This window comes from Myxocyprinus asiaticus, chromosome 5, assembly GCF_019703515.2.
Source record: "Myxocyprinus asiaticus isolate MX2 ecotype Aquarium Trade chromosome 5, UBuf_Myxa_2, whole genome shotgun sequence".
NCBI classification, from domain to species: domain Eukaryota; kingdom Metazoa; phylum Chordata; class Actinopteri; order Cypriniformes; family Catostomidae; genus Myxocyprinus; species Myxocyprinus asiaticus.
The window spans coordinates 33,131,074-33,155,145 of record NC_059348.1 but is presented as its reverse complement, the minus strand read 5'-3'; the positions used below and the strand labels follow the sequence as shown (position 1 = coordinate 33,155,145).

The window sequence follows — 24,072 nt, the reverse complement described above, 5'->3', positions numbered from 1 at the left end:
AATTAAATTTTTTTCATTACGCTGCCACAGCTAGTTTTATTATGAAATATAAAATAATATTTGAAATAAAAAATGAGTACTTAATATTTACATTCTTATTATGAGGAGCTTGAGAAATAACGGGAATGCTTCAATGTTTACAACCACTCTAAATTGTTACCAATATGCCCTTAAAGAAATAGTTCATCCAAAAATGTAAATTCTCTCACCATTTACTCACCCCCATGCTGCCCAGAAAGGAAAGGACTTAAATATTTATCTGTTTCTCACTCACACCTATCATATAATTTCCACTGGAGTTTTATTAAGTACTTTTTTGCTGCCTTTATGTGCTTTTTGTAGCTTAAAAGTTCTGTCCACCATTCACTTGCATTGAATGGACCTACAAAGCTGAGATATTTCTCTAGGAATCTTCATTTGTGTTCAGCAGAATAAAGAAAGTCCTACTCATCTGGGATGACTTCCAGGTAAGTAAAAGATTAAAAAGTTTTCATTTTTGGATGAAATATTTCTTTAAGCCTTTTGGCAAAGACATGAGCTATTTTTCTGGGTTTTGATGTAGGTTAAAAAGTCCACAGTTGCACACTTACTATTACAGTGGAAAACAGATTTTCTAGGGGAAGAGTAGGTACATTAGTACTGTATATAGCAAAACTTTAAATGTTATTATAGAGAAATGGGACAACACTAAATGTAATGCCATGTTAATGAAACATTATGATTATGAATAATAAATAAGGAATCATAACTTATAAAACATCATATTTTTTCATTATAAAAATAATACATTTTTGTTCCAATAGAAATTCAATTTTCATGAAATAAAATAAAAAAATGAGACAGCATATCAACTGTACTTGCTCATAATTTTTAAGTAATGTGACGAGAATGATAAACAAGGGCATGAAGGGCAATAAAGTATAAAAGAAGCACAAATGTTCACACATAGGCATTAAAGTAATGAAAATACAAATAAATAATCACATAAACACAATTAAACTACACAGCACAACAAAGGAGAGAAGCCTGTTCTACAAAAAAAAAAAAAACTTTACAATGGTGAGAATAAACAAACAGCCATGACATGAAATTACTGTTTTTATGTCATGTTTTAAATCAAATTTAGGATGAATATTAAATATTTACATCAATTATAGGCAATGATTGTGTCCTAATATACTTTTACAATATTAGGAGAAAATGGAAATCCAAATGAATGTTTAAAAGTGCATAAAAGTCAGCAAGTGATATACACTGTCATTTGCAAAACAGGAAAAGAAAACGGACAGTAAAATAGTGTAATGGTTCACATATACTGTATGTACATCTATGTTTATTGATATTCCTTTATGAATTTGTAACCATAACATACAAAACAGTGAACATGTAAATGGAGTGACTAGACAAGACAATTTTGTCCATCAACAAACTGAGAACATACAAAATAAGCAAACTGCATGACTACCAAAAAATAAAACACAGAGACTATAAACAATAAGGAAATAATCTATCCAAAACCAGGGCTGATATGTGAGTCTCACATGCATTGAAAACCATCAAAAGTCATTGGATACTGTGCGATGCACAGTTCTCTCCAATGCACCTCGCCCATGACTGGTGGTGGGTCCATCATCTAGTTCGTCATCCAGATCGTACTCTTCAGCCCCATCATATGAGTAGCTGTGCTTCATTACTAAAATATTCCTGCGGCCAGTAGGGGTAGCTTGCAGGGGGAATGGGGGTTGTGCAGCCACCTGCATTTCTGAAAGAATGGCTGCTGCTTCTCGCAAGCTGAGATCACTGCGACTGCCTCGAGTGCTGGACACCTGGGAGCCACAGTGGTGGCCATGGATGCATTTGGAAGAGGTGCGTTGCAGTCTTGGGAAGTCCTCTGATAAAACCTCATTATCAGTTGAGGATGCTTGCCGTATCGTGCACAGCTCATAGTTGGGGGGTTCAAAGGCCTCATGCAGCAGGGTGGGGTCAAAGTTGTCCTTGCGAATGATGTACTTCTTGCGAGGCTGTTTTATCTGAATGATTATTGACACGGTGAGCAGGATAATCACTACTCCACAGGTCACCCCAATAATGGTAACGTTGGTATTGTCAAGGCTGTCCAGGATAGTTGCTTTTCTTTTTTCTGTGTGAATATTATCAGGAGCATTAATATTAAGGCATGCTATTCTGAATTTACAAAACTGAGGAGCTAATGTGGAATTTACAAAAGGCAAAAACATGGAGTGGGGTGGCCTTATTTAATGGTTGCAGGTTCCATATTGTAAGTAGACATAAACTCAGAACTGAAATTTAGAAGACTTTCTGAGATCTCTATATTGTTTTTCTTTATCCTGACCTTGAGTAAGGTACTTAATGTCCTTAACTTTACACTAAAACTCTCCTGTGTCCAAAAAAAAAAAAAAAATACAACTCACAGAACCTTTAATTGAACTCCTTACTATAACTTTGGAAATAAATTTCATTAACACTTTACATTAATGTTCCATTTTCTATATGAGATTATAGTGGGGTTAATTAATGAGAAAGAATTCATTTAAAATTGCATTATAAATCATTGATATGTGGTTATAACAACATGGATAAAAAGGGTGACTTTCATGCAACACCTTCCAAATGGTGAACCATTTTACATCACATGTTATAAATGCTTATAACACTTATTCAACATTAGTAATATGGATATAATGAAAAGTGGACACATGTGAATCATTTCTTAAAGAAATAGTTCACTCAGAAATGAAGATTCTCTCATAATTTACTCATCCTTATGCCATCCCGGATGTGTATGACTTTCTTTCTTCTCCAGAGCACAAATTAAGATTTTTAGAAGAATATCTCAGCTCTTTTGGTCCATACAATGCAAGTGAATGGGTGCCAAAATTTTGTAGCTCCAAACATCACATTAGTCAGCATAAAAGTCAATCATTGTCTTCAGAAGCGATATGATAGTTGTGGGTGAGAAACAGATCAATATTTAAGTCAATTTTTTGCTAAACATTCTCCTCCCTGCTCAGTCAATGTCCACTTTAACTTTCACATTCTTCTTCTTGTGTTTTTGGTGATTCACATTCTTCATGCATATCGCCCCCTACTGGGCAGAGAGAAGAATTTCTAGCAAAAATTTACTTAAATATTGATCTGTTTCTCACCCACACCTATCATATCACTTCTGAATATATGGATTTAAACACTGGAGTTGTATAAATTACTTTTATGATGACTTTATGTGCTTTTTGTAGCATCAAAATTTTGGCACCCATTCACTTGCATTGTATGGACCCACAGAGCTGAGACATTCTTCTAAAAATCTTCATTTGTGTTCTGCAGAAGAAAGAAAGTCATACACATCAGGGATTGCATGAGGGTGAGTAAATGATGAGAGAATTGTTATTTTTGGATGAACTATTCCTTTAAGGTGTTGCAAACATTAGAAACCTGCACATAAAAGTTCAGTACAGTTTAATGGTCATCAAGCTTTATTTTATTATATACAGTTGTGCTCAAAAGTTTGCATACCCTTGGAGAATTGGTAATATATGTACCATTTAAAGAAAACATCAGTGAGCAGGCAAAACACATTTCTTTTATTTCTTATGGGATACATATTCAACTGTAGGTTATAATAGAATGGCACAATCATAAAACTAAACATGGCAACAAAGAAAAAAATGAAATGACCCCGTTCAAAAGTCTGCATACCCTTAGTTCTTAATACTATGTATTGTCCCCTTTAGCAGCAATGACAGCGTGCAGTCTTTTGTAATAGTTGTCTATGAGGCCCCAAATTCTTGCAGGTGGTATAGCTGCCCATTCGTCTTGGCAAAATGCCTCCAGGTCATGCAAAGTCTTTGGTCATCTTGCATGAACCACACGTTTGAGATCTCCCCAGAGTGGCTCGATGATATTAAGGTCAGGAGACTGTGATGGTGTAAGGCTGGCACCAGAATGTCTACAACCAAAAGGCGCCATTTCCGGTACAAGTCAAAGAACTCTGCGACAATCAATGTCATAGAACTCTCTCACAAAAGCCAGAATATCACCACAGTGTGATAAATTGCAAATCACCTTGCTGCCCCCCCCTTCTCTCTCCCCCTTCTCCCCTTCAACAGCTCTGGACCAACACAAAGACACAAGATTTATATGTAAAAATATAACAAATACCATGAAAACAAAGAATGCAACTGTATGTGTTTGATATCACTTAAGAGGTCTCTGTGCAACTGGTATAGTGGTCTCTTTCCCATGTTGATAAAACTAATGGTAACAAAGTTATAAGGTCTTTGCCAAATACTGCATAATTCTGGAGGTCTATCCCCCTCCTTGACCTACAATTGAAATGATCTCCTTTATGTTAACAAGGTTAAACCCCAGGAAGTCAAGAACCCATTCACCCCCAAATTCTCATTGTTCAAAGGATAATACCATTTGGTAAAACACAATGTTTATTCTGTCTAGATATTTAAGGAAAGTTGGCAGGAAGCTCGGGGGTCTGTAAGCAGATCTCCCATGCTGTACCGCTGCATGTAGTTTTGTCAGGTATGTTTCTTTGACTTGTCTTTTATTTTTAGTAATGCTTGTTTATTCTGATCATGTGAAATTGGCTTTGATTTGAATTTCTGCAACAATGTTTTATATCCTACCTGACAAATAAATTGTTATTATTTGATTTATTCTGAATTCCTCTGAAATCATTACTGGAGCTTTAATATAAGAGGAAGCCATTTAAAGACTCTCAGTTTGAATTTAAACCACTCAGGACAACCAGGTAGGACAACCACCTAGGGCAGCCGGGTAGGATTTGAATTTCATTAGACCAGGGTAGACCATACTGGAGCTTTAATACAGGAGAAACCACTCAGGACAACCGGGTAGGAGAAAGCCATTTAAAGACTCTCAGTCACTGCTCACCGCCCGTCTTAGCAAGTTGTATGTACATGACTAAGCAGCAATATCGTCTGGTTATGAGACAAGCCAAACCAGATGATATTAGTTAACCCTACAACTGCTGACTAAGAACAGAACTGGCTATCCATTTTCGGGAGGTTTACGTAATTTAATAACGGCCGGCGTAAGTCTCCAAAGATCGAAAGGACAATGAATAGAAGAGGATTTAGAGTAATCAATAACCTAAAAATGTTACATTAAAAGAATGATCAGAAATTAATTAGAGCTTAAATATAAATTAGAGGTTAACTTAAAATTGGAGTCAGATTAATATAAAATTGGAGTCAGATAAAGTGAATAATGGAATCAAATGTGTGAATTAACAATAATTGCTTTACTTCAGCACTCAGAAAAGACAGAACAATGCAGAGACCTTCAAGGGCAATTTATTGAAGTTCCACTCTGGAACAGATAGACAATTATCCTCTTTTTACAATGGCCACTCCAGAACCTTCACCTTTTTCTGCTGTAACCACTGGAGGGTCAACTTGGCGTTGTGCTTAGGGTCATTGTCGTGCTGGAAAGTCCAAGAGCGTCCCATGTGCAGCTTTCATGTATTCTCTGATAACATGCTGCATTCATCTTGCCATCAATTTTCATAAAATTCCCCATGCCTTTAGAGCTCACCCCCCCCCCCCAAAAAACATCAGTGAGCCATGCTTCACAGTGGGGATGGTATTCTTTTCAATATAGGCCTTGTTGACCCCTCTCCAAACATAGTGCTTATAGTTGTGACCATAAAGCTCTATTTTGTTCTCGTCACTCCAAATTACAGTGTGCCAGAAGCTGTGAGGTGTGTCAAGGTGTTGTCGGGCATATTGTAACCGGGCTTTTTTGTGGCATTGGCTTCTTTCTGTCAACTTGACCATGCAGCTCATTTTTGTTCAAGTATCGTCGTATTGTACTCCTTGAAACAACCACACCGTCTTTTTCTAGAGCAGCCTGTATTTCTCCTGAGGTTACCTGTGGGTTTTTCTTTGTATCCCGAACAATTCTTCTGGCAGTTGTGGCTGAAATCTTTCTTGGTTTACCTGACCTTGGCTTAGTATCAAGAGATCCCCGAATTTTCCACTTCTTAATAAGTGATTGAACAGTACTGACTGGCATTTTCAAGGCTTTGGATATCTTTTTATATCCTTTTCCATCTTTATAAAGTTCCATTACGTTGTTATGCAGGTCTTTTGACAGTTCTTTTCTGTTCCCCATGGCTCAGTATCTAGCCTGCTCAGTGCATCCACGTGAGAGCTAACAAACTCACTGACTATTTATACACAGACACTAATTGCAATTTAAAAAGCCACAGCTGTGGGAAATTAAACCTTATTTGCCATTTAAACCTGTGTGTGTCATCTTGTGTGTCTGTAACAAGGCCAAACATTCAAGGGTATGTAAACTTTTGATCATGGCCATTTGGGTGATTTCTGTTATCATTATGATTTAAAAAGGAGCCAATCAACTATGTGATAATAAATGGCTTCATATGATCACTATCCTTAAATAAAAGACAGTTTTTTTTGCATGATCAGTCATATTTTCAAAATCGATGCCAAAATTTCACAATTTCTGCCAGGGTATGCAAACTTTTGAGCACAACTGTATGCTGTGAATAAGCATGAAGACCTGAAGTGTTTTTGCAGAGGACTTTAGGTAACTTGAAATGTCCTATTGAGTTCAGTTAGGAAACTCAACATGACACATGTCTTTAAGTGATTATGTTCAGTAGCAGCAGCACGTCTCTCTTGTCTCTGATGCAGCACGTTTCCAACAGCAGCAGCAAATTTGACAAATGTCAAGCAGCAGCAGCAGCAGCAGCGTACATAAAGCAGATCTAGTCACCAAGACCAAACCTATTCCAATGTAATTTACATTAATAAAATCTTTTATAAAATACTCCATAATTTTGTCGTCAGTTTGACAAGAAAAGTGACAGTAATTAATATAAACACAAAGTGATTGCAAAATGATATAATCCCTCCTTTTAATCTCAATATCATAGTATATTTTGCTACATAGTGACATAAATCATGAATTAAAGCATTTTATGTGTTTGATTAATGTAAGTATGAATAAGTGTATTAATTAAGCATTTATAACATGCAAGTTTCAGTTTGATTGGATCAAAGTTGTCATTTTGTATCCATGTTGCTATAACTGCATTTAAATTATTTATAAATGCATTTGTAAATGACTTATTAATCATTCATGAAACCTTTTAAAAACCTTTAACGTAAAGTGTTACCAAACTTTTTGCAAAAATTTAATTTGGTTGTATTTCAGAGTAGTCTATTCAATCAGAAAAAATGATATACCTTTGCAACCATTCTCATCCCAGGGATAGACACAGTTTTGGATTCCATTGCACACCAGTGTGTGGTTGATGCACATGTTGCTATGACAGAAGAACGTGTCTCCAACACATGGAGCTGCAGAACAGAGTGAAATGATAATAATTCTTGAAAAACTCTCACAGCGATACAAAATTAGACACTTCCAGACTATTCCATTCGAATTGTCAAAGTGACTAAGTGAGGCACTAAGGATATCTAAGTCCAAATCACGACTTTAAGACTATAAGTAGGCTCTATGTGCTACTGAAATGTGTCAAGATGGGAAAAAAACTGGTTGAATGACTCACGCTCTTGGAAGGTGGTGAAGAGGATACGGAATCGGCTCCTGCGGCTGGTCTCATCAGCCCACATGCGAATCACACCTAATGAAGTCACCAGCATCACATCGTTGGCCACTGTGCTACAGAATTTATTCTTCAGGTGCTCCACCGAGCTACTCCCATCATACACGGCCACAAAGTTCCGCTTGCACTCATTCGAGTTCTGCATCTCATAATCCAGGAAACGCAAGTAGATCTGTGCAGGAGGCATAATTATATTTACATTATTATATTATTGGGGAGAGAAAGGGGGAATGGGATCAAAACACATCACAGGCCAGATTTCATCCACTTGAGTGCTTCGGCCAACATGTCAACAAAGGGACTAGGAGTATAGTGCACACAGTAGCATGTTATAAATGGTACAGTAAATGGAATGGGAGTAATATAGTATGGTAATCATTTCAAACATTGTAAATTCATTTTAATATGACTTACCAAATGGTTATGTATTTTTTTCAATATTAAACTACAATAATGTGCAGAGATAACTACTGTATATGTAATCAATTTCTCCAGCCTGGAATCATAGAATCATGTTACTACAGTATAACTTCATTTTTGTTAAATTATTTCAGTTTCCTGGTGAAATGAACACTTGAGGTGCTACAACAACAACAACAACTTTTATTCCTTTTCACACATATCATGAGTAAAAGGGCAGATTGTCACTTGTTCCTCACACAATGCTACCTTAGTACATCTAAACACTTTTACAATATGGCTTGTAAGGCATTGCATTTTAACGTTTGCATTACATAACCAACTTAATTTCACTTAAAAGCTTGTTTAAGCACAATCAAATTGCGCAGTAGCTCAACGGATATTGCAATGCACATTTAAAGGGTTAATTCACCCAAAAATGAAAATTCTCTCATCATTTACTCACCTTCATGTCAACCCAGATGTGTATGACTTTCTTTCTTCTTCAGAACACAAATGAAGAATTTTAGAAGAATATCTCAGCTCTGTAGGTCCATACAATGCAAGCAGATGGAGATCAGCAATTTAAAACTCCAAAACACACAGACAGTCATACTTCCGTTCGCTCTCCAATGTGCATCCAGGAGGGGAATCAGTTCACGCTGCCTTTCGCGTAACATAAGTGCTTTGGCATGTTCACGCGAAAACTGGCGCGATACAACCGGAAGTGCAGCTCGATTTGTTTACAAGAGAACACTGTTCACAAGCTTCATTGGTTTTGCTTTCATTTGAACATGCCAACGCGCTCACGTCACGCGAAAGGCAGCGTGAACTGATTCCCCTCATGGACGTACATTGGAGAGTGACCGGAAGTAAATAATTATAGTGCAAAGAACTTAAATATTGATCTGTTTCTAACCCAAAGCGATCGTGTCACTTTGGAAGACATTACTTTAACCACTGGACTCATATGGATTACTTTTACTATGATTGCCTGTGATTTCTTGAGCTTTATAGTGCTGATCTCCATCCTCTGATCTCTTGTATTTTATGGAGCTACAGAGCTGAGATAGTCTTCTAAAAATCTTTGTGTTCTGAAGAAGAAAGAAAGTCATACACATCTGGGATGGCATGAGGGTGAGTAAATGATGAGAGAATTTACATTTTTGGGTGAACTATCCCTTTAAGTCAAAGGACCAGGGTATGAGTCCTGAAAAGGAAATTTGACACATGAGCCGAAAGTGTCATTGAGGCACCATAAAATGATGTCACACTTAATGTCACACTTACTTTTATGACTCTATCAATTAGGTTTTGGTTTAAGGCCTATATAGGGAGGTCAATTTTGTTTGCTTAAAACTCGATAGAGGATTAACATTAAAAACCTCATCTGCTTGGGAGAAATTATACTAGTTTTTAGACATTTCACATTGGAACTTAGTCTCAGTCACCATTCACTTTCATTGCATTTCTTTCAAACAATGAAAGTGAATGGTGACTAAGGCTTTCATTCTGCCTAACATCTCTTTCTGTGTTCCATGGAAGAGAGAAAGTCATACTGGATTGGAACGATATGAGGGTGAGTAAATTATGACAAAGTTTTCATTTTTATGTGAACTTCTGTTTGATGTGGGACTGCCTGTTTTTTTGAACAATGGAAAATGTGAGGCAGGGCAGTAGGAGTGTTTCGGAAACCTGTTTAGAAACAATCATGTTGTTTGCAATTCCATTTGGTGCTCCTAGTAGTGCAGACATTACATGTCATCTAGAAAAACAATGTCATAACTAACAGCAGGTATCTTGTGAATGGAGGTTTACCTTAGAGCCAGGTGGAGCCCTTATGTACCACCAGCAGTCTACAGCCTCTGATTGCAGCGCCTTTCCCTCTTTGGCAGCCATTACAGATTCCACAATCCCCTCTGGCCCGCTCATATCAAACTCACAACCTGCACCATGAAAACAGAATGGTAATGTTTCTTTGTGGATTTGATTTGATCTGTATGTACTGTATCTGTACGTACTAAAACAACACTTCGCTCACTTGGAAGAGGTGGTGGAGCTTCAAGGTATTTGAATTCAGGATCTGCAAAACAAACAGAGGAGAGTGAGTGATTAAGGATTTATTTGCCTTAATCTGTTTCATTTACAAGGTCTCAAGGTCATATAACCCAAAAATGGGTCATATGACAGCAGGTAAAAAAAAAACAACAACGTTAAATGTAAATAATTAAATCCAACTATATAACCATGCATAGTTAAGATAGCAAAACAGACTGGCTTGTCAACTTTTAAAATATCTTCTGTTGTTGACGTCAAAGGCTGTGCGTTCAATCAAACTCTATGGTATTTTGGCACTAATTCATCTGTCACTTGGTAGAAGCTAGCCAAATTAGGCAGATGACAACATGGACAGGTAATAGAAAATGTAACCCATAATGCATTAAATACAGGTTCACTTCCAAATTTTCCTATTCAGCCAATAAATATGAATATTGTTGGGCTCATGCTCATGGCAATAAACTTCAATATTTGATTTAAAGGACATTTTTGTTTAATTTTGTGAGATAAACAATTTTGGAACAGTGCATTATTTCTTCCTGAGAACATATTGAATATTTCAAAGGCAGTTAGCACTTGATTTTGGTGATGTTAAATAACCAAACAAAACAAAATCACATGGTTAACTTTTCTCCCTGACCTCGACGAAGTCCTGTCAATGTCCCAAACCGACCATTTATTTTCTTTTAAATAATATATAAAACACACAGGATTAGAGAACGAGAATGATGTCCCAAGGCTTGAGTCATGATTGTACATGGATTAATAATCCCTGTACCAGCCTCACACAGATTAGGCTGTCCAGTGTGACAGGAAGCAAAGTAATACAACTTTAAGGTGTGTTTACAGGAGTCTGTTTGTATTTCCTAAAATTTTGCATTGTAGTAAGATCTTAAACAGTTAGTGGACGCTTGCCAGATTATTTATCTATCTAGATCTAATCTATCATTTCCAAAATGTTATCTAGGACATATGAGAGCCCTTCAGGGTTTCAATCTAAAATCATTCAGGGATTCTAAGTAATCCTCTCGTGCTTTCTTACCTCTGGTGCAGCTAGGCTTAGATTATTCTCTATGCTGATGTAACAATATGCATGGATGTATATCTTTGATGAACTGGATTTATGATGTGCAAGATGATATTTTACAGGATTTCCGATAGATATTTAATCAATGAAGCATAGATTATAATATGTGATGCAACCTACAAAAGTTTATGGTTTTTGAGTTATGAAGATTTAAGATTTTATATAGAGATATAAAATGGGGCAAGTAAAATAAATGTAAATTAAAAATCTGTTTTGATTTCAGCAGTCTGCAGTCCTCATAGGTTTGTTGGTGATGCAAGGATAGTAGTGATGCTGGATTCTTCCTTCATTACCAAAAAACTGAGGAGTGGATTTAGAGCTAAATGGAGATTAGCATTCCTGCTCAGTGTTTATTAGGCAGCTGTGGTAAATGCTGGTGTAATCAGAATTTAGGTTTTACCCTAACATCACATAATCAAGGACACCAGCCAACTTTACTCAAGATGTGCATCACATCTGTCTCGAATCTCAGAGAAGTGGTCAGACAATACTCATTTCCCTTTTTCACTTTGACTATTGACTAAATGAATTCGATAACATTATGACTAAAGACTTTCGACCTTTTGCAATCAATGGAAATTATTTTGGCCATTTCATTGATTCCCAATAAGATTCGGTAAAGCTGAAGTAGGAGGGTAGAGCTTTTGACATGGAGCAGACCGAGTGTGCTTCTCTGAAGACAAGCTTTCATTAACTGGGATCAGGGACATCACAAACCTCCCCCACTCAGCTGCTGCATGTGTGCTTGTACTACAAATGCAGGGCTATCTGACCTGAGCACAGAACATAGCATTTACTAATGTGGATAGCGTACTGAGGATTTTACTAAGAATGAAAACCAGCACAAAACCAACAATAACACTGTGCACTTTTTGATACTTGACCAAACTTTGATTGACCAAAACCTTTTACCAAAAGACGTTTAGTACCAAAATGTATCTCAACACTGAATGGCAGACATGGCAATGACGTCTCATGGATTAATTGGAAATATATAAGTAATGCCTTAATTAATGTAAACAGAATCCTTACCTTGGGTGAAATTGTACTGAGCTGAAAATCCAGTGGCCTCTAATTCACTATCTGCCACAAATTTTATCCAGAGGTATCGTCCACTGGACCTCACATAGGTTGGACTCTTTTGTCCACAGTACCGGCCAATGATAGGAGAAAAGCTGAAGGGGCCATCCCTAACTTCAATGTGGTCAAACTTACACTCCCACGATGGCTCAATAGCATACTTTTCATCAAAAAACAGGTCTATGCATTGCCTTGGAGAAGCTATGACACAAATAAATACACAAACACTTCTAGTTAGATATGCAAATGTAAAATGATTAACAATGTACAAAACATTAGTTCACTAACCTTCTATTATGTATATGCATTCTCGATCTGGAGGATATTTCTCAGGATAGTTAGGAGATGTGAAAAGCCCTCCATCAGGTTCCTTGACCCAGGTCCCGCACAGCCCCGCTGGGGTTACACCTGAGTTGTTTTTAACTGAAGTTCAAGTGCCAGAGAAACAGCATTATTTCATCAGAAAACAGACAGGAAGATCATGAGGCCACTATAAACATTACACTATCACGATGCTCTTTGTGCCCTCTGAAATGCAGAAATAATTACCTGTAGCTCTCTTGGGTGGTGCTGTTGGCGCTCCAGAAAATCCAAGATTGATAAGACTTGAAACAACTGTTAAAATAAATAAGGGAATTATGCCTAGAATTAACCCTTAAATGCATACCTTGGGTTGCCTAGGTACCAAATGTGTTTAGGGTCATTAGAGACCTGAGATGTATAAAAGTCTCTATTTATTTATTTATTTTTGCACTTCAATTATATTTTTATGATTATTTCATATAAATATGAGTTTACTATCACAGGATATCTATTTCTTTGTTTATTACAATGCAAATGAGTACTATATTCATACAAATGACTACTATATCATGTTGATTTTCTGTGTGACAATGGTGAATTATCAGTATCCCTTATGCGTGTACACATACATATTATACATGCTATTTGTTACTCAAGGTTGTACTGATGTTTCAGTGATCGGTTTGATTTACATTTGAAATTGCTATTTGATGAAGAAACAACATGGATGTAAACTATAGCAAGTTTAACACATGAACAGTATGATATGAATATTGTCATTTTGGTGTACTGATATTATGTAATTTGTGCATCTATTCAGACTCAAAAAGTACCTGAGAAACTACATATGTGTAGCTTACATGTTATGTGTATCTCAACATGCAGGGCCGTAGCTAGTGGAGTAAAAGGTGATAATGATTCTAGGGGCCCACAACAAATTCGAAACTGTATTTTTTAATAGGAAAGGGGCCCAGAGCAATATACATTCAGGGGGCCTGGAATATCTGGCCCTGTCAATGTGTCAGACTGCCAGTTGCATCTCATGAAATCTCAGTGTGAGAGTAATAAATCCTGTTGTAGATTTGTCCTGATTTGTTGCATCATCCCTATGATATATGAAAAATAAAACATCAAAATATATCAGAATATATTCTATTCTATTATTTTCTAATTGTCTTGAAAATACTTACACTATCTGGGTATTTTGTAGATCCATTTGAGATAATAATATGTGCTGGGTCTCTAAACACCTGAGTATGTAATGTTTGGTGAAATACCCATGCATTTAAGGGTTAATGCATCATGTTAAAATTTTACCCCGATGTTTTCTGAATTTCTTAATTATGTGTAACATTTTACAATATGATTGTATCCATTAACACTGGTTAACTACTGTACATTAGTTAACATTACATAACAGTGAGTGAACAACACTTTTATAGCATTCATTATTCTTGATTAATGTTAACTTCTACATATACAGTTTTTACATTATGAACTAACACGAACAGACAACAAATTGTAGTATTTAGTTAAACTAACATTAACCAAGATTAATATGTGCAGTGAAAAATCATTATTCTTTGCTAAGTTCATCATAGATTATAGAATATTATTGTGAAGTGTTCCCCAATTATGACATTATGATTTTAATGTGATCTTAAGTGTAAATAAATGGACAGTGAAAAGCATTCAAATACAAAATATGTTGACTACACAATTTTTATTTTGCATTGCAACTTTTACCATCATGTTTACAACGGTATATTCTAGCTGTCACTTGAGGTTTAGCGATATTCTTGATTTGTAGCTTTCTCTTAACCCCAAAACACTGCCATAGCATATAGACATGAAGTATAGGAATGTCTTAAACTTTAAGGAAATTCATTGCTGCTCTCGCACCGTTTAAATATTTACTCACCAATAAGCAGTTTTACCCGCGGCACCATGATTCTCCCCAAGGGTTTCAAGTTTGAATTCCATGAAATGCGAACTGAAGTGGCGAAGAGTTCAATCAGTTTGAGAGAATATGTAACGACTATATAAACAACAGTCCGTCTTGACTGCTAAAGAGGCTGTTCAAAGAAGACGATCTTGTGAGGTTAATTTATAAGATAAGATTGTTGCAGCGATTCCCCGAACTAACGGTGCTAGTTGTAGACCAGTTTGACGAAACAGGTCGAATCAGCTGCGTAATCCGCCTCAGTGTATTGAAAACCTGCGGACACGAAGAGTGGATTAAGAGGATCTCTCCTCTCATATTTGGCCTGGCATTATAGTGAATATTCGTTAAATGTGACACCATGCCACAGATGAAGTTTGCTCAGGTGATGTTAACCCACGACATGCTCATTTGCAATGTAGTCTACTTTACGCGCTGTGCAATGAATGCCTGCCAAGACTCAAAGAGTAACTTCAACAAAACTACAATAGAAATGTGTGACTTTATCATGCACTATTTCCTGCAAGGAATAGTTTTAAATCGGAAAATTATTTCATCTTTTACTCACCCTCATGCCATCCTAGATGTGTAAGACTTTCTTTCTTTTGCAGAACACAAATGAAGATTTTTTTAGAAGAACATCTCGGCTCAGTAGGTCCATTCAATGCAAGTGAATGGTGGCCAGAACTGAGGGTCCAAAAACAACAACAACATAAAAGCAGCATAAAATTAATCCATACGACGTAGTTAAATCCATGTCTTCAGACGCGATATAATAGTGTGGGAGAGAAACAGATCAATATTTAAAAGAATATTCTGGGTTAGGCTCAATCGTCAGCATTTGTGGCATAATGTTGATTATCACAAAAAAATTATTTTGACTTGCCCCTCCTTTTCTTTAAAAAAAAAAAAAAAAAAAAAAAAAAACACCAAAAATCTGGGTTACTTACTATGGAAGTGAATGGAGGTCAATTTTTGAACGTTACAATACTCACTGTTTCATACAGCCACAAGACATAAACAATAATGTAAACATGATTTTAGTGTGATAAAATCACTTACTAACCTTTTCTGTGTAAAGTTATAGACAATTTTACAACTTCGTTGCCATGACAATGTAATATCAACAAACCCTAAACCCATAAAATGAGTGTAAAATGATTATTTAAACAACATTACAGCTTAAATAATACACAATTACAGAATTAATGTAAGTGCTTTTATAAAATAACAAGCTTCACATTTCTGCCTTTAAACCCTATAAAAATTCGACCACATTCTCTTCAATTGTAATTGTCTCACTGTAACCTCGATTTTTGCTTTTCTTAAAAAGGAAGGACATTATGCTACAAATGCTGTCGACTGAGCTTAACTTGTATTGAACCTCGAATATTCCTTTAAATACTTTTTTCCCTATAAATCTTCACTTTCACATTCTTCCTCTTTAGTTTTTGGCGATTCACATTCTTCATGCATATCGCCACCTACTGGGCAGGAAAAAGAATTTACAGTAAAAAAGGACATAAATATTGATCTGTTTCTCACCCACACCCATCATATCACTTCAGAGGACATGGATTTAACCACTGTAGTCGTATGGATTACTTTTATGGTGCCTTTATGTGCTTTTGCCCAACCATTCACTTGCACTGTACGGACCTACAGATCTGAGATATTCTTCTAAAAATTTTGATGGGGCCAACCTTTGTTTCCCATAATTTTTAAAGATGTCATGTTTAAGATAATAGAACAGACATGTATTTTTCTTGCCAAGTTTGTGGCACCGGGACAAAATTGTATCCTGTAAAAAAATTTCCTTTTGCTTTTTTTTTCGTTTAACTTTATTACAGCATATTAGATGCACCCAAAAACAATTTTTTTTTTTTTTTTAATCCTTCTTTTCTCCCAATTTGGAATGCCCAATTCACACTACTTAGTAGGTCCTTGTGATGGCACGGATACTAACCTCAATCCGGGTGGTGAAGGACAAGTCTCAGTTGCCTCCGCTTCTGAGACAGTCAGTCCGTGCATCTTATCATGTGGCTCACTGTGCATGACACCGCGGAGACTCACAGCATGTGGAGGCTCATGCTACTCTCCGCGATCCACACACAACTTACCACGCGCCCCATTGAGAGCGAGAACCATTAATCGCAACCACAAGGAGGCTACCCTATGTGACTCTACCCTCCCTAGCAACCGGGCCAATTTGGTTGCTTAGGAGACCTGGCTGGAGTCACTCAGCACACCCTGGATTTGAACTCATTACTCCAGGGGTAGTAGTCAGCGTCAATACTCGCTGAGCTACCCAGGCCCCAAACAAAAATTGTTTAAATTAAACTAGATGCACATAAATTGGGAGAAAAAAAAAAGCAAAATGAAGACACTAATATTGTCGCAGATGTCTTCTACCAAGCAGACATTCTCTGTGGGGCTGCTTTTTCTCAGCATCTTTGATAATACTTTCTCAGCATCTTTGATAATACTGAGGGAAGAAAAATGGTGCAAAAAAATAAAAATAAAGAAGTAAATCAATAAAACCCCAACAAATTAAAACAAAGAATGGGGAAATACTGCAAGAGAACCTTCTTTAGTCAGCTAAAAAAGTTAGGAGACAATTTACCTTTCAGCAGGACAATGATCCAATGAGGGCAATGTCATAAAGACCCTGTCAAAGTTGAAAGTTGAAAATATATGCTAAACTAAGTTTCATCTGACAAATCTGAACAACTTGCAGCACAGTTCCACCAATAATATTTAATAATATACTTCTATTATAAGTATCCCTGTATTTCAGGTTTGAGGATAAAATTGAAAACAATGCAAGTGTAGCTGCATGCAGAAATGTAATAACATATTGTCTAGGGTTAGAAATGAATGGGGGCTTGTGCCACTGAAAGTGACAAAAATGCCCCGAAATTCAAAATGTTGGGGCAATAATGGATTCATAATGGATTCCCTCTTAACATTCTATTTATTTTCTAATATTTTTTTCTAATCCTAATACATAGTATCACAAAATATGATGCAGATTTAAATTTCTAGGTAACATCCTTACGGAATTAATTTGGAATTTATATTAATTATACAAATTTATTAAATTGTAAAATTAAATTAATTAAAGTATTTTACATAAAAAACACAGTATTTACACAGTAAAATACACTGTATTTTTCTGTGTCCTCATATAGGGAAATAATGCCCCTGAAAATCAGATGGGGGCAAATATTGACCCATAATAAAAAAGTTAATTTCTGACCCTGGTATTTTCATTTTCAGTAACCATAGTTTAGAGATATGCTACAGTACATTCCTTTGATTTTCTGCAGTATGTGCATTTTAAATTGTGCTTCATAATGTTTTCAGTTGTTTGCTTAAATATAGATTTTTCTGTAGTGATTCACCCACCCTCTTGTTGTCAGTGTTGGGCAAGCTACTCAAAAAATGTAGCAAGCTAAGCTACAAACTACTCAACAGAAAAATTAGTTAAGCTAAGCTAAAAGGTACACTTCTGAGAAAGTAGCAAGTTACACTACAAGCTACATGCCAAAAGTAGCTTGCCACATTTAAGCTACTTCATCATTTGTTCAACCACCGATGCACAGGGCATACTGTCATAGACAAAGCACCTAAAAGAAGTATTCACATGACGTTTATCAACGCTTTATATTACAGTGTAGTGCAATAGAGTATACAAATATACAGTATGGTGCAATACATACCAGAATGTGCACGTAAAAAAAAAAAAACAAAAAAAAAAAACATGTAAATTCATATTTAGACTTTTACAAACCCATGTGTTCAACATTTAAAGTCACTATTTTTACATTTTAATTTTCATAATTATACTATTACCTCTACAAACACATTTGTTCAGTATGAAAAATCACAATTTTTACATTTTATTTTTCAGATTTAGACTACTACCTCTACAAACCCATACCCAATTTCATTTGCACATTCCTGTATAAAAACTCTACGTAAATACAGTATATTTACAGCAGCTAGACACAGAATTACAGGATATATATTCAGAGGCCAGATTTCTTGTGTGTGTGTGTGTGTGTGTGTGTGTGTGTGTGTGTGTGTGTGTGAGAGAGAGAGAGAGAGAGAGAGAGAGAGAGAGAGAGAGAGAGAAAGAGAGAGAGAGTGCACATCTGGGCAATAACAATGTGATTTCTGATGGTATCATATGGTAATACCATGGTACTTTGAAATACAATTGCCATATTTATGTACCATTCTGTATTTGCATGGTGCTTCAAAGTAAAGAATACCATGTGACTACCATGGTAAATTAATATATGATTACCTTATTCATATACTATTGTATTTACATGGTGCTTCGAGATAATTAAAAAAAAATACCATGGTACTTCGCTATATGATTACCATATTTATATGGCCTACCATTGTATTAACATAGTGCGTCCAGTTAATGGTACATCTCCAAAAAAACATGGTAATGCTATGGCACTTTTTATGCGATTTCGTGTAGGCGAATACATGTTTTGATACTCTTTTGGTTGGAAAATGTATTTACATGCAGACGTCGTTTACAAACTGCAAACGTGTTTTACTTTATACAGACCTTCTTCAACACTGGCAAACGATAGGACGCATTTCAGGTTTCGTTTCCATTGATTGTAGATCCACTGCAACCAGTGTTATCTTTATTTTCCGTGTTATAAAATATTCCGTGAGCTTTTTGGAAAGTGAGAGCGCGCACAAATGATTCAGCAGCGCGCGCGCGCGCAAGCTTTCTGAGTCATTCAGACTGAATCGCGAACCGATTCATGTGTGACTAATTCATTTCAAAGAACCGACTCAGATGAGCGATTCATTTGTGATCGGACATCTTTAGTTTTGATTAAAAACTGGCGTTAGTAAACACCGGGTACAAGGCATGATGTAACGGTGTAGCGTCAACGCTACGCCCCTATCTAGTCAAAAATATAGCTTCGCTACTGAAAAGCTACTTGATTTAAAAACTAGCGAACCTGCCACCTCGCTACTCAGAAATGTAGTTAAGCTAATAGCTTCGCCCATCACTGCATGTTGTTCCAAACCCATTCCAAACATCCTCTGTACTTATTCACTGTCCTTTCATGGAAAAAAGATTCCAGTGAAAGAGGATGGTGACTGAGGCTTCCAGTCCAGAACATTCTGCCTAATTTCTGCTTTTGTGTTCCATGAAAGAAAGAAAGTCGTACAGTATTGGAACAACATGACATGGGTAATATATATATATATATATATATATATATATATATATATATATATATATATATATATATATATATATATATATATATATATATATATTGTGAACTGTCCCTTTAAGTCTTGTTAAATGCGCTTCATGCTTTTGATTAACTGCTCAATATCATGTCACAACCACTAGATGACGCAATAGCACATCATATTAGTTGCTGAAACACCTGAACCCCTCAACAATGCAATGTCACCAGTGGAAAGCCATTGACCTGTTCAGCATATGGGTTTGTTTTGAATATCATTCATTCAACGCACAAATTAGAAATACAGATTATCCATGTTTGGACTTAATTACTGTAAGAATATTTTATGTTTGCTAATGCATTGATTATTGAGAATCTTTTCAAATGTAACCTCATTTCTTTATAGCCTACTAATAATGCAATTCTTCTTATTAAGTGCAGATTAAAGTGTTTGGGTGTGATATGTCAATTTTACATTTGAACGTTTATTGACTGAAGATAATTGCGCAATGGAAACTTCACTGGTTAGAAAGCACGTTGAAAATTCGGGGCGTATTCAAAAAGGGCGTGCGCGCCGTGTGTGTTCCGTGGTCTTTACTGATCTCCTTAGACTGGTCGATAGTAGTTTTTTGCTTCCACAGTCATGTTGAGAGCCAAGGAACCGGGCTCTTTGGCCGCGCTGGCCTCCACCCTTCTTTTGGCATGCGGCGTTGCGTTCTCCATCGGACAGAACGACACAGAGCCTGTAGTTTTGGAAGGAAAATGTTTAGTTGTGTGTGACTCGAACCCGTCCGCCGAAGGAGGAGTGACTTCGTCGTTTGGGATTTCTGTCCGAGCTGCTGGGGCAAAAGTGGCTTTTTCAGCCGTCAGAGGAACTAACCATGAACCATCAGAGATGAGTAACAAATCAATGACAATCTACTTTGATCAGGTCAGTCCCTAGAGCCATTCTTTTACATTTACACATATCGGTTACATACATTTATTTCTCGGCAAATTTGTTTTCGAATGATTGATCTCTGCCGAATATAGGTTAAAAAAAAGTTCATAAACACAAACTGAAACCGACTGGTACTGCAGATGTTTAATAAATACATGACGTTTTCCCTTTTGCAGGTACTAGTGAACATTGGAAATCATTTCGATCTTAAGGCGAGTGTATTTCAAGCTCCGCGGAGAGGCATTTACAGCTTCAGTTTTCACGTTGTGAAGGTCTACAACCGACAGACAATTCAAGTGAGAAGACTATTGTTACAGAAATTTGACACAATGCAACTATAGTCTATACGTGATATCACATTTTGTTCCCCCCCATGCCAGGTCAATCTGATGCACAATGAATACCCAATAATATCTGCTTTTGCCGGTGATCAAGATGTCACTCGCGAGGCAGCGAGTAATGGAGTTCTGCTGCACCTGGAGCGCGAGGATAGACTCTATCTCAAACTGGAGAGAGGGAATCTCATGGGCGGGTGGAAGTACTCCACATTCTCTGGCTTCCTTGTTTTCCCTCTCTAATTTCATATACTTTAAATGCAGGGTTGGGAGAGTTACTTTTAAAATGTATTCCACTACAGATTACAGAATAGGCTACATGCTGTAAAATGTCATTTGTAATGTAGGCTATTCCTTTAGATTACTCAAGGTCAGTAACTTATTCTAAATACTTTGGATTACTTCTGCACTGATAGATATTTTCACTTGTTTTGACTATAAAAAATCTGCCAGTACAGCAAGACAAAATACACATGTTAAAAATACATTCTCTGAAAAACCTAAATATCTTATGCAGTGTTGCTTTTAAAACAAGATTAATCTAATTGATCTTGTTTTAAGGAGTTTTAGATATTTTTACAGAAAAACAATATAAATAAATCTCATCAAGAATAAGATTTTTGCCCTAATTTCAAAGGTCTTACTAGAGACAAAAAATTATGATCTAACATGGATTTTCTCGATTAAAGAAAATGGCTAGAAATAGCATTTCTATTTCTTGTACTCCAAACTTACTTCAAACTTACTTCTCTGTCTGCTCGTATGAATGTAACACATCATAAGAAAGTGTTTCACCGCTGTTCAAATGCACTTTGGATCGCATCATTTATACGTATAAATGTTTTCCATCTGAAAGGACTAAATATTAAATGAAACAAATGACAATAAAATGCAAAGTAATCTCTCCAGTAATCAAAATACATTTCGAATGTAACTGTATTCTGATTACCAACAATTCAAACAGTGACTGTAGTGGAATACATAAATGTAATTACTTATATTTTGTATTTTAAATACGTAATCCCGTTACATGTATTCCGTTACTCCCCAACCCTGTTTAAATGGCTCAGAATGAAGACTAAGTGGCGTGTTTAACCATTTGTGAGATTCAAAAGCAAGTAGGACAGTCATGACCATTTCATGTGTCTGCATATTGCTTTGGAAAAGAATGATTATCTTAGTGTGTTACTGTCTAATCTGCATTTTCTTGAGTTCAGGAGCATATTTTGCATGAAGTGTGTTTTGTTACGTGCTCGTCATTGAATTTCTTTTTGTAAAGCCCTCATAAATGTGATGTTCAATATGAGCGAAGTACAAAAATAGCCATTTCTCTGTAATTGTTGTTGTTCAGCTTAATGCATAGATAAGCAATGGTATCTTGCTTTTTATATTACTTGAATGTAAATATACCATGTCATAAACACAAGGAATGTATTTAGAACTGTTCTAGCACTTTTTATTTATTAATTTTATTTGCGGAAAAAGGTTAATAAAGACATTTCAGGAGAGAACTCAGAGTGCTGTCCATGGTGCTGAAAAACAACAACTGTCCATCAAAAGCTGTGGTCTTGTCAAACTGACATTTGAATAGTTATTAAAAATCATGCATACATAGAGACATGTAGTGCAGTATTTATCAATCACATTTTTTGGGGGTACAAATTTAACCAAAAATTGAGCACAGCATCAATGCCCACTGAGTTAGACCTTATAACAAGAAATTTTTAAGCATTCGTGCAGGCCGGAGTGTAGTGATCTCATATTTGGCTAATTTCCTTTGAACCATTTTGAAAAACTAAGTTGTATTTGAGGGTAAATGTGTACTTTGAGTGCAAACATTTTTAAAATCTCAAAATAAGATGCTTAAAGTCTCTCAACAGGGGACAGTTTTAGGAAAGATGAAAGCAACCCCCACCTACAGAGATCAATATGTGCACAAACTGGAAAGATATAGACACCATGTGGATTTGCTGGCTCTCCACATAGGGCAGGGATATGGCAACTTTAGAGTTTTACTGTTTATAGCTTTTTATATTTTTCAAAGCATGGCTAGGAAACGGCATGGAAATTAGGTAATTTATTACCATGGGTACGATTAAAAACTGTGAAGACAGCATTATTTGGAGGTGAAATGCAAATGTGATGTGGTATGAGAATGGTGTGGGTGTTAAGTGTTAAACAGAAAATTATTCCTTCCAAGAGTAGAGCTTTAAAAGACTCAAGCACATTTTTCACTGAGCAAGACTGTTACATTTCATAGGGTGAGAGATTTTAGGGGGTAATCAGCGATTATGTTTGATAACATGATGTTTGACCTCACTGATGAAACAAGTTTAGGAAATCCAGTAAAAAAAAAATAATAATAATAAGTTTGAAATGACATTTCCCCTCTGCTTTTGCCACTGCATCTGTCTCCTGTTGTTAGATTTGGTTTGGAGGTAACCATGGCCCAAAGGCTAGAAGCTGTCTGAAGCCTGCATCTGACCTTTCATTCTCAGAAAGATGATTAAGAATGAAAATATGACTCAACAGAACATCGCTGCTAGGTCACTAAACATGACTTTGGTTTTTGGGGAACAAAATGCAGAAAATGTTTCCATGCAAATTCTTTCCTTTGTCCTCAAATCCCTGTCACTCAATTAAAATATCCCAAAAATCTATTTCATTCTAACTCAGTGAAATAACATATTCCAACCTCCAAATATTAGTAAGAACCTAATATAGAATTATGGAGTTACTTCTTTAAAAATTACATGTCTATATCAAGAGTGTCAAAGGTGTATGCTACCTACATTTTCATCATTAGCCATATCTCTCTCTTGCTCATTTATATAAACATTGATACAATGAGGTCTGAACCCCATAAGCCATGAAATAATTATCATAATTACAGTGTGGAATTTGAAATATGATTCCATAGACATGGTTTACTCTGTCTTTACTTATAACTTATGCAATTGCTGGTGAATTGAACTGGCCTGTAATGAATGTGCCTGTTGGCAGTATCTCTTGTATATCATTTGCTTGCAGTGGT

The 24,072-nt window shown here is 36.2% G+C and overlaps 2 protein-coding genes across 2 annotated transcripts; one reads left to right on the top strand and one right to left on the bottom strand.

The window, feature by feature from the left end:
- Positions 1-864: 864 nt before the first annotated feature.
- LOC127441011 (neuropilin and tolloid-like protein 1) lies at positions 865-14,826 on the bottom strand. The gene is made up of 9 exons (XM_051698129.1): positions 14,503-14,826; positions 12,828-12,893; positions 12,567-12,701; positions 12,231-12,479; positions 10,095-10,136; positions 9,872-9,999; positions 7,598-7,826; positions 7,272-7,385; positions 865-2,140 (listed from the first exon to the last, which is right to left on the bottom strand). The coding sequence occupies exons 1-9, from the start codon at positions 14,528-14,530 to the stop codon at positions 1,557-1,559; spliced, it is 1,575 nt and encodes a 524-aa protein (XP_051554089.1). The 5' UTR covers positions 14,531-14,826; the 3' UTR covers positions 865-1,556.
- On the top strand, positions 14,815-22,586 carry LOC127441012 (cerebellin-2-like). The gene is made up of 4 exons (XM_051698130.1): positions 14,815-14,908; positions 20,405-20,694; positions 20,880-20,999; positions 21,084-22,586. Exons 2-4 carry the CDS (start codon positions 20,407-20,409, stop codon positions 21,279-21,281), a joined length of 606 nt encoding a protein of 201 aa, XP_051554090.1. The 5' UTR covers positions 14,815-14,908; positions 20,405-20,406; the 3' UTR covers positions 21,282-22,586.
- The last annotated feature ends 1,486 nt before the right edge of the window (positions 22,587-24,072 follow it).